The sequence below is a fragment of the Lagopus muta genome, chromosome Z, assembly GCF_023343835.1.
Source record: "Lagopus muta isolate bLagMut1 chromosome Z, bLagMut1 primary, whole genome shotgun sequence".
Taxonomy (NCBI): domain Eukaryota; kingdom Metazoa; phylum Chordata; class Aves; order Galliformes; family Phasianidae; genus Lagopus; species Lagopus muta.
In genome coordinates, this window is record NC_064472.1 from 42,322,487 (window position 1) to 42,334,576 (window position 12,090).

The following is a 12,090-nucleotide window of genomic DNA, read 5'->3' on the forward strand; positions in this document are numbered from 1 at the left end:
TGAAAAAATACATTTTGTAGCTGAGAATTTGTGCTATCAAATAGTGTTGTGCTCTTTCAATCTGTTGTAGTTTCCACAGAAAGAAATAGGAGGCATTACTTTTAGAGTGACCTACATAGATGAAAGATGAACAATATGAACTAAGATCTAAACTGTTAATATTTACACTAAAATATCCTAGAAGCTACATATATAACAGTGTACTGGAAACTCTGTTCTTCGTCTGTAAGTCCTTGTTACATTGAAGAGCCCTGTAGCTTGAGTTAGGCTGTGCTGTCACATCGAAGTACACCTGGAAAGAAGCAGCAGATACAGGAGGGAAAAGAAATAAGCATGCAGTCTGGATGACCCCTTCAGAAACTATCTCCACTAAAGGAAAGAAAGACAAGTTAGATGAAGATGGGAGATGTGGGAACATTATAAAACACCAACTATGAGGAAGAGACTGGGAACAGACTTTGCTTGTGAACTGGAACACTAACAACTGCCCTTTCACTTCACCACAGTTAATGAAGATCTTTGTCATTGCAATATTTGTCAAAATGAGCACATATCTGCACAGTTAATATACACATACATATGTATTTAAACAAAAGATGCTGAATGGTAAATCATGCCAACATACTGCAATTCCTATAAACAGAAGTTAAATAACTCTGTTTAAGAATTCTAACTTCAGGTTGATGAGCCTTTAAAAGACAGACTTTCAAGTTGCTAGTATAAAAATACTGAAAGCTTATGAAGACATGCAAGTAGACACAGCTACATACAGTTCATTATAGCTTTAATGCACTTATGTGTTTAAAAAAAAAAAAAAGAAAAAAAAAAAAGAGTATAAAAGACAAACAAACTTACTCCATCTGTGCTTTTCTTAAGTGCTGGCAGACTGTTACTCCAAACAAGTAGGAATTCCTGAAGAACTTCTATCCAAAACTATGCATAGGCCATCAAAGGCCTTATAACACACACAGTTTTCATGACTCACTATGTGCTCACTATTTCCCCATTCTATTTCCTTGCTCTTCCCACCCAGACTCCCCCAGTATGATGCAAGGCCACACAGCTCCTTGATCTAAGGAGATCAGCTGAAGCGGAACCCACCATTAAGTTTTTTTTTTTTTTTTTTTTTTTTTTTTAAAAAAAGAGAGATTGAACTTGAAAAAATATTCAAACCATAGAAGACAAACTATGGAATGGCAGTCTATCTATCAATCTATCACTTCTACAATATGGGATAAGAAATAAAATGATCCAATTCAGCATTACCACATGGTATATATCCTTCTTCGTCAAAAAGCTATGCACTCTGAATTGAAGTAGTAGCTGGATGCTTAAGCCTATGTTTAAAATAAATATGACCTTAATATGCTTCCTCCCAGTCAGGAATTACGCTTATGCACATACATTCATTAGACATTCTGTGCAGATCTTAAGCCATTGCATGCTTCACAGAAAGCAAGAACATGGAATATGTATGTCTGAACACTTCAGCACTGTTTGCTGTAATTAAGCCTGCCTCTTCATGAAAGATCATCAAAGTGTACCAGGGAAAAAAAGTAAGCCTCAGGGGCACGGTTTGTGATCTTCCTTCATGGGAATCCCTCCCACACCAATCTGGGTAGACATTATATCTCACTTATAGAAAAAGTGACACAGGACCCAGCTAGAGTTACCTCACCATCTCTGATTCATGATTATCCAAACAACAAGCCTACCTACCCGCAAGGAAAGGACTCCTTCTGACTGCACACTGTTAATGTGACATGGCAAGACTCATGGATGACGATCTCACACAAGATACTTGTTAGGACTGTTTTGATTTTTTTTTTTGGTAAACTTTTTAATAGTCAATAAATTTTCTATATAGCAGATTCTGCTCAAAATGTCAAGTGCTGGGCTGCACATATCACACATATTCAGAATGAAATTTTAGGAAAAAACAAAAACCTTCCAGCTAACAGCTGATAGATGAAATCATTCCACTCATGCTTTCTAGACCTGTAATGCAATTAGAAGAAGTTTTCCTAAAATTGGAAGAAGCTTTCCTAGCTCTTCACCTAGTGTAACATCTTAACAGCAAACAAGTTCAGTAACTCACGTTGCCAGTTTCTTAAGAATACAAAGAGCAGCAGTAACATCCGTAAGGCTCCTGTTTTTCAGATAGCAGAAGTGGCAGACTTTCAAGTTAAGTTCTTTATTCATAATGATTACTGTAGAAAACAGATAATAAAGAAAACCTGGGAAGCAACAAAATAGGACTTGCAATGAAGTAGGGAAGCAGCAAGAAGAAGACTGTCAGCATGGTTAATACTGTATACCTGCAGAGCTGGTAAACCAGAATGACCTAAGGCTAGATGAGCTCTGATCCTTCAAATTTTCAACATCAAAAACACATTCACCACTTTGTCTCAAAAGCAAATGAACAAGAGAGAGAGAGTGTTACAATCAAGCCATATTACAAATCAAAACAGAACAGAACAAAGTTCATCACATATTTCATAATTAAGCTGTTTGTGCTTTATTCCTCAGCAACAGTTTCGTGCAGCAAATACTGATTCTTTCAGATGTTGCTGCAATGGAAAGCCAGCAATGTTTTCCCATTTTTGCAGCCAAGGACCTGACTCAGCACATCTGCAGCCACTTGCTACCATTCCCAGTCTTTTATACTGGCTCTACTACACAGTCTTATGCCTTCTAATAGGTTAACCAAAAGGATCATCTCATGGTAAAAAGAAGAAAGTGGGAAGAAAAGACATATTTAAATGTGTTTGCAAAAGGAATTGATATACTGTACTTTGTCCAAGACAATATTTGTGGAAAAAAGGAAAAAAAAAAAATCAGCCTTTTTTTTCTAAATGAAAAGATGCGTACATTTTCTGAAATTCAAAATGCTATGACAAATAACGAAACTCAAAATTTTTTTTCAGAGGTGACTTGTTGCTTTCTTTTCCTTATAGGACCACAGATCGTATTGTAAGAAAAACAAAACAAAACAAATCCATCCGTACACCTGCTGGACTTTAAAAATTCTAATAGAAGGCGGCACCTTACTGTAAGATACATTAGTAATAATATTATCCAAGAGAAAACAAGTATTTTTATCTTGCTGTTTTAAAAAGTGAGTATGAAAGAATGAACACATTTAACTTCTTATGCAATAGTAAAAATTTTAATACTTACTGCGTAGGAGCCTATGAGAAACGCAGCATTTGCTTGCTTTTTTCGATCAAAGCCAGTATAATGAATTATTTTCTTCTTTATCAATGAAAATGACTGTATCAAGAAATGAAGAATATTATAATTCTGCTGTTTAAATGTTTCATGTCTCCTCTTCTAAAATTAGAAGAATGCAAGGCTCAGTTCATTTACTTTCAACCATTTGTATTGAGAAGACAGAATACATTGAAGACAAATCCCTCAGAAGCTTCAGAAGAGTCTACTGTACCTCCACCTAGATTATTCCAAGATTTTTCACAGTATCTAACCTAAATAATTTTACAAAATTACACTAACTTACACAGATTACATGATTTTTTCTTTTTCCCCTTGAATGTGTTTAATATTTCTGACTTCAAGTCCCATTCAATAGATATCTATCTATGTGAAGTAAATACATAACATGGCAGTAAATATATTACAATCTCAAAACCATCACAGATAAGTTAAAGTCCCAACAGCACTAAAAACACAGTTGAGGTGTTTTTTGAAAAAAAATCTTGATACTAAGATTTCTACTAATAGTTGCTTCTAAAATATCTCTGGATCTGGAAAATATAGGCTTAAATAAAAAAATTTTGAAAACCTTTTTAATTCTTATGAGTAACAACGTCTTAAAATTTCATCTAAGTGCTTTGCATATTGTTTATCTGATTATCTTAGGAAGAAGGTGGAATAGCAATGCCAATAGGAAGGACACTTATCTCTATAATGGCAGCAAAAACTGCCCCCTACACTATAAAGGCAGCAACTCTTCACCACAGGGGCCCCGGGCAAGCACCCAGTCCTCAGCAACAACCAAACCATCAGTGCGCTGTTAACACTGTGTAGGCTGAAAGCAAGGCATAAGGAGCGTAGTGTTGACTCAAGTGATAGCAAATAACCGCATATATTTTGACACACCAGATGAACACGGTGCTCTGAACGGACAGTAATACGCAGGTGTGCTTTCCAGTTCAATATAGGAATTTGAAAATAGGTTTCAAGATTGAAAAAAAAAAAAATTGATTTATGTTTGCAACATAATTTTCAGCTGATATAAACACCCTACCTGCAAATTTTCAGATTGAATGCATAGAGTTGCAATCAGATATTCAACTAAAAAATCTGATCACATCTCTTTGCCAGACTTTTATATGCTTTCTTTTAAAAGAGGAATATCCTTCGCTTCACAACCATACCTTCATACCTCATATCATCACTTTTTGGCAGTGCACATATTTGTGAACAATTGTGAATGATTACTGAATTATTACCAGAAGAGCAAAATTTAATCAAAAATCTCTGATGAACACCTTGTGAGCTCGCTAAGAATTGCAACCACTGTCATCAAACCAGACTGATCCAACAATCACAATAAGGGTCACACATCCCATCAGTTTTATTATTTTGTTCCACTGCTTTTTTAATGTTTTAAGAAAAAAAATAAAAATTAAAATTTTTGTTACTTATAAATAAACAATACTGTAGGCATTACTTTCAGAGCAAGTTATTTATATGCAGCCCAAGACAATTTCTCTGTACTTAATGCAGTCCAGGCAAGCCAAAGTCTAAGACATCCATGCTGTGAACAGAAGAGAATCTTGTCTCAGGTAAACCTTATCTCTATAGTGACAATATGAGATGGATTTATGAAAACTGATGCCAGTGACAGACACTAATACCCTCTGCAAAACAAAATAAAACAAAAACAAACAAACAAAAAAGAACAAAACCACACTTCAACTTTCTTAAACTACTATGCTCCGCATGCTTTCCAATTTTCATAGTTCAATAGTCACAGCTTTTAAGATCTAAGCAGTTTTGAAAAGGCAAACTGTGTTCACATTAACGCTAATGAGATTTTTATCTGCCTAACAAGCTTTATAGTTCAACTTCTTGAGTTAGAGGTCAGCTAACTTGAAGTCATTGATTTCATCAATACAGGAACTCTCTATTTTAAAGACACTGTTTTCAATAAAGAATTGAATTATCTGAATTACTAAGCACCCCATGACAACAGCGTGTGCATGACAACTCTTCTCTAGGCCACAAATCAAATTTCAAAAATCAAATACTGTTTCTTACAGAAGAGGTGTCAGTACTAGTAGAGGAATATAAGTTAAAAAAAAAATCCACCATTACAAATCTAACTGAGTCTGTACTCATTCAGCAACTCATCTTCTAGGAGCTTAATATTAGTCACTGCCACGAGAGCAAATTTTAAAGGCAAGTGGCTTTTCTCCTTCCTAAATGCAAGTAAAGGAACTTTGCATACATTTTCAAAACTTAGCCTTATTAGGAATACATGAAAGCACCTTAACAAAAGAAACTTCTGGCCCATTTGCTTTTGTTCTTTACAAAGACGTGAAAATTGAATACTAAAACAAGCATTACCTTTAATTTCTTGTTTAGTTTGCAGCAGTATTTGTAGACCATTGCCAGATTTAGTGGTCCAAAATCTCTATAGAAGCTAGTAAGAGAAAGGGTAAAAAAAACATTTATTTATTTATTTTAATTCAGATAGTTTAAGCTAGATGCACAAAGTAAGAAGTAGTAATATACATATGAATCATTCTGAGCACGTAAAAGTCTTCTTACATATGTACTATTTTAACTGGAACAATAGCTGTTTCATGTTTTCCACACACCATCACACAAGGTAGAATACTCAAGATTTGAAAAATTTAATCACTCCGTGACACCAGTCTAGAAACCCTGTTTTAAAAGCAACCCAAATGCCTGGCTTCAAAAGAAGGCAATGAAAAGTAATTTAAATATTTTGGGAATATGTTTGTCTAGATATACCTATTGTTCTTGTACATTTTATGGTAAATTACCTCAATTAATTGAAGATACAGTATGCACTACTGCAACATGTTCCAGTGTCTTCTAACAAGCTGGGGTATAATGAAAGCTCTGAAAAGATTTTTAAGAAATCCTGATGGGAAGCAAAGAAACCATTCTAAGCCTTATAAATAATCATGGCAAGTAAGTCTGAGTCTGACAGACACATATTATTAGCTCTGTAATGGGAATAGTATGTTTCCCTCAGCTACATTTAAACACAGGACATCAATTAGACTGGTTTCTCATTTTTGTCATTCTGATTTATGGTAATAATTGTAAAAAAAAAAGAGAAAAAAAGAGAAAAAGGAAAGAAAAAAGAAACATAAAAAGGAAACAAAAAAGGAAGAAACAAAAAAGGAAGAAACAAAAAAGGAAGAAACAAAAAAGGAAGAAACAAAAAAGGAAGAAAAAAAGGAAAAAGAAAGTCTATACTTACTTTGCATACACAAGTTCATTGTCTACGCAGAAATAATGGGTATCTGCAGCTCCACTCTTTGGTTTTTGGCAGAGAATTGCGAAAAAAAGGCGATCTGAAAAGCAGGAAAACATAGCTTTCACAAACACCCTATTTTTCTGCAGCACGCCCGCCGGCAGTACAACAGCTTCCTCCTGCCTCGTCAGGTGGCAGCGACACGGCTCCGAGCTCGCAGCCCTCCATAGGCCGCCAGTGCCGGACACGGACAGCAGGGCTGGACCGGCTCCTCTTCCAGGTAACGCAGGCCAGGCCGCACCGGGGCCCTCTGAGCATGGCAGCCGCCAGCTGCAGCCTAAGCACGCGGCACCGACGTTAAACCGAGCCGCAAAATGTCTCGAACCCAGCTGGGGCGCGGCGTTTCCAAGAGGAGCGCCAGAGCCTAGCCGGCCCCCGCCATTTATCCCGCTGGGGACACCCGGAGCCTACGCTGTTTTGGCGCTCCTTGCTAAACTAGTTAAGGCCACTCTCGGTATTCACATTGAAACAAAACAAAACACCAAAACAAAACTCTCTCGAAGGGCAGCTGCAGCCGCAGTGAACTTTAAACACGAACTGTGCTGTGGCAGTAAATTGCTGCACCTTTAGTTACTGATGAATAAAAACAGGCCTTGCAACAGCACAGCCATGCTTCTGTTTTTGCTGCTGGGGAGGAAAAAGAAAAAAAATACATATATTTATTTATTATACATATTAATACACATGGGAAGCAAAATTCAAAACCTAAAAGATTGTTTTGCACTAGTCTCCTAGAATGAATACATTTACGTAAATATCTGAACATCACCTATTGTAAAGATCAATATCTCCTCTTCCTGAGAGCAGAAAAATATCACTTCTGTTTCAAACGAAAATGATTAGCACTTAGGAGTCATTACTTATACGTTACAGAGGAAAAGACAGGGAGCCCCAGAAAAGCATTTGGGACAAAACATCAGGGAGGAGGGAGCCATAGCTCCGTGTGCCTGTCCCCACCACAGATTTCCTTCCCTTGCTCTGTGCAGCTAGGTCTATCATCATCAGAGGCTGCAGAAGGTATACTTGCTCATTCAAAGGAGAAGGTGGGAAAAAAAAAGGGGGGTGGGGGGGGAGGACAGGCTGCTTTGCTAGTTTACTCCCCTCTTCCCTGAAAACGAGCACTAATGTCCATACAGAAAAGGACTGACCACATACAAAGAAGCAAAACTGAGAATGGATAAGATATAATATCTAGGGATTGTGTTTAAACTGGTGTTGCTAGATGAAATCCATGGCAAACTACAGCCCTGAGCTATGATTTCACACTGCTTCTAGAGTGATGTAACAGCTAGCTACCACGAAGTTTATTATAAGGCAAAGTTTTCTGTTGGGTTAGATGGCTGGACACGCCCACAGTGGGCTAGCAGTGTCCAAACACATCCAGTATTCCCACCCCCAATGGCACCTACTCTTTGCACTCACTGTTTTTGACTAGGACTGAGCCCTCAGTGCACTCAACACACACACCGAGGTCTGGACAAAATGGCTGCAGTGCTTGGGCTGGCATGCCACCTTCTTGCATGCCAACTTGTTCACATAATTTGTACATCACTTTTGAAAATATGAAAGCTCTACAGAAGAAGTAATCCCAAATCCTTGAATACTAGAGAAGGAAAAAAAAAAAAAAAAAAAAAAAAAAAAAAAGCAAAGAAATACACTTTCATAGGTCCAAAAACTAAAAATAATGTAGCATTTTATTCAAAGAAATGACTTGGGAGTATATGAATCACTTGCTTCCTCAGTGCACCAGCTTTTACTGAAAATTTTCTGCAGCTTTGCAAAAAGGTCCAACAAAAATAAGAATTCATCTCCTGAGTGAATAGAGAACATGTGGCCTTTTGAATAGCTGTTGGCATTCAATTCCACATTGGTATCTTTAGATTGCATTAATTGATGCCATTCTAAAACACCTGAAAGAATTTAGCAAGGAGCTCAAGCTTAATAACTGCAGAACCACCTCACAATAAGAGCTGCATATGTCAAATGCCAACATCCTAACAAGCTGTCCTTTCCAGCACCCTACTAACAATTGCTCTCCATTATGTGAACAGCAGGCTCCATCTTTTTGAAAATGTTTCCTACGAGGAGATTTTAGTAATAAGCTGTGCAGAGCAGTCTTTTCCCATAAGCCTATCTGCCTTTCTGGCAGCCTGATAGGATACAAATGGTAACTGCTCACTACATCTATTTTTTATATATTTTTTGCAAATGTATTTCCAGTTCTGTTTACAGCTACAGCGTTACCAAAGATTAGAGTGTTAATTTTTGAACATGAGTAACCAACGCTGTGAAACAAGGATTCCTCCACTACGGATCCAACTGCAGGACTGGTGTCTACACATGAAATACACTGGAACACTGATAAATGCACTTCAGTAGGACTCCACAACAGCTTGGGCTACAGAAGCAAAACTTCCACTGCACTCTTTGTTAACTTTAGCTTTTTAGTACTTCATTTACATATAATCTAATTTAGTACTTCCAGATTCTCACAAATTTCTGATAAAAGGTAATCATAAAATTATCATAAACTAGAGCAGATCCTTCTAATCATCTCTCAGAAGAATAAGAGCAGAGCTTACTGCCTTGCAGTCTGCATCTGCACTGCAATTAGAACATATGACTGCAGTACATTAGATGTACTTCAATTATGCTTAATTTTGTTTGCTTCAAATAACAAATCAGTTAAAATACAGAAACATGGACAGTTGCTGGCAATTAATTTTAGTAAGCTACTGATGTACAACAAAGTAAGTCCGCAGACCCCACCTGAGAGTTGTGATCTCACAGCTTTGCTACTACAAGTACTGGACTAGTGAGATTAAAGCTACAACAAACATCTTTGTTCACAAAAGCCATAATAATCACACATCTGATTCTGTATGATATGCATACAGAAAGAAAAACATTTTGCTTATTTTTCTGCTCTACAGTGCTCCATGGAAGCCTAGGTATAGAACACTAAGAGCTATCATTTCACAACTGTGTTCAGTGGAAAACACAGATGACAAAATCTCCTTGCTTTACCTCAGTGAGCCTGATGCTTCTATGGGTCCACTGTGAAGGCCTTGAAGAAAGCAATTTCAATAACTCAGGAGGCATCTAAACACCAATCAGGCACTCACTACAGGTAGGACAAGTCTGCATACAAGCAGCAAAGATTATTTCACCGAAAGAAAAACTCAGCACTGCTATTGTTAACCAGATGCCTCAGATGAGAAATTCGAGTAGACTGACAGTATTACAAAATACAATGTCAGCCTGTTTTGAATTATAAGGAATGAAAATAGAGACTTATTTACTATTCTAACAGAACTGCATTTCTAAAGCCAGGGTTAATGCATGGTATTTTGTTACATTAAGAACTCCAAAATAGGAGAAAGACACAAGGGAGAACAAAAGATAAATTCTGTTGCAATATTAAGATGAGAAGTAAAATTGTATGGTATTTTCCTGTTAGTCATCTTATCCTTGAAAACATTCATTCACTCATCTTTACAAATACGATTCGTATTTAAGTGATAATACAGTTGACAATAACAACAATAGCTTGGCCTTCTGAAAGAGGAAATGAAGGCACACTAAAAAGTTAAGGAAATTTTTATTTACCATGAAAAAAATATTTTCAGGGCACATCATGATTGATGATTGATGTGTTACTTTACTTAAACAAAGTCCTTGATCTTAGCTGTTCTTGTCCAGTTTATAAGACTACATTACAAGTGTTCACATGATGTCAGCACTGGCTTAGATATTAAAAGTTTTACACTTGGCTTTAAAAATCTTTATTTTGAGACAGACCGATGAAGTCAGATTGACAAAAGATTAAATACAACTTTTGTACTGAGATGTAGCTGAATAATAGAACTAATTGAGAGTCAGTAAAATTTCCCTAAATTTTGTTTTTGTAATAAAAAAAGAACAAATTTGGTTTCTTCATAACATACAAAATCTATAATGTCAAACCAACAATATGGGAAAAACAAAACAAACTATTTAGTCTCCACAATCTCCAACAAAAACACACAAGTAAGAGAACAAAAAAAGCCCTCAACCTATCTATCAATCAGCATATTGAACTGGATGCTCTTTTTAAAAATTTCCAAGTGACTGAGGACATTTTTTCTGGAGTTAGTTCCACACTGCAACCAACTGGATACCCACTGAACAGGAGGACAAACTAACATCTGTGAAGATTCCCCGTGGTGTTCTATCAGTTAAGATTTAATTCCTTGTTTCATTATTGTAGTTACTTCATTTTGGAATTAACTGCTGGAGGAAAGTGAGAGAAAAACATGCACCTTTTGTGCAAAGTTTATGCCTTATTATTGTACACTTTCATTAAAATGTTATTTATAAAATCAGAGCAATGACAACCTGACAGTGAAGTAATGAGTTTTTAAGCTTCTCACACAAAACAGTTACATTTCCTTTAGATCATATAAATTATTTCTTTCAGAGATCTGAAGAATATGGGAATATGCTTCCAGTAAACAGAAGAAATGTATTCAGTACCAGAAAATTGAATTCATACCATCCAGACGCATGCATTAGTTGATAAAGTGGTAAGATTTATTGTGCAGCTTAACAGACCAAAATAAACAGTTTTCCAGAAGCAGAGATTCCCTGAACTACACTTAATAGCAAACAAAAATATTTAGATTGAAAGTGCAATTCAATAAGAAATAAAGAAACACAATAATTGTGTTGAGTATGATATCTATGCATAATAAAGCATTACCAACTCTGTTACGTATCAATGTAACGTCAGGCAAGACAATATCTATACATTTTTATAGCTATTTGGGATGGTTTGTGCTGTTGTCTTCTTCCACAAAGATGAAAATGAGAGTAGCCTGAAATGTTCTTGATGAGTTCAGGGCTATTTTGTAAGCAGAGAAGGTAATGCTAGTATTCAGTCTCCATGGTCACTAGAATATTCTCCATTATGTCCAAGTGCAAGAGTGAGGCCTGATACTTTAATCTGCTTCCAGTCCAGAACTACTAATTCACTTCTTGGAACTGCATTACAAGAAGGCAGAACTGACAGTCCAAAACCTGAAATAACTTTTAAAGCAGTCAAAGGAAAAGGTGAGCCTGTAGGGTCATTCTCTCTCAGGGTTTCTCTATTGGAAAAAAAAAAAAAAAAAACCAAATGTGTCATACCAATGCAATGAAGATTAGGCTGTAACTGTTCCATTATTAGAAGCTTGTAAACAGCAGCCATGATGAGCAGTATGAAAATAAGGGAACATGAATTATTGTTGAATACAAGAACCTAGTGCATTTTAATTGAGTTTGTTATGCTGTGTACTGATGTACATGCTGAGCTCCCATTGAAAAACACAAGTCAAATCCTAGGTGATGTGCTGCACTATTCAAACAAGCGAGCATTTCCTCGGAAGAGAAAACTCAGTAATGTGAGAGGCCTGGTCGGTGCAGGAGGTGTGCCTTGGCCCCAGACAGATGCTGCCCATGACTGGTCATAACACTGTCTGTGGGGCTGGGCAGGGCTATACAGCATTCTAGTGTGGGGATGTACTTTGATACCAAAG

At 36.6% G+C, this 12,090-nt stretch overlaps 2 protein-coding genes across 9 annotated transcripts in view; one reads left to right on the plus strand and one right to left on the minus strand.

The window, feature by feature from the left end:
* The window catches only part of LOC125687389 (uncharacterized), a 212,963-nt gene that overhangs the window by 166,879 nt on the left and 33,994 nt on the right, over window positions 1-12,090 (plus strand). The gene's annotated exons all lie outside the window — the stretch shown is intronic.
* The window catches only part of CDC14B (cell division cycle 14B), a 47,752-nt gene that overhangs the window by 34,133 nt on the left and 1,529 nt on the right, over window positions 1-12,090 (minus strand). For 7 of the 8 annotated variants that reach the window (XM_048932180.1, XM_048932175.1, XM_048932174.1 and 4 more), the window contains exons 2-4: window positions 6,482-6,575; window positions 5,593-5,668; window positions 3,181-3,273 (exon numbers count right to left, since the gene is read on the minus strand). In XM_048932180.1, coding sequence (XP_048788137.1) covers window positions 3,181-3,273; window positions 5,593-5,668; window positions 6,482-6,575 — 263 coding nt within the window. Of the gene's footprint in view, window positions 1-3,180; window positions 3,274-5,592; window positions 5,669-6,481; window positions 6,576-7,099; window positions 8,008-12,090 lie in introns of those variants that run through there. The other variant, XM_048932181.1, reaches the window with a different exon arrangement.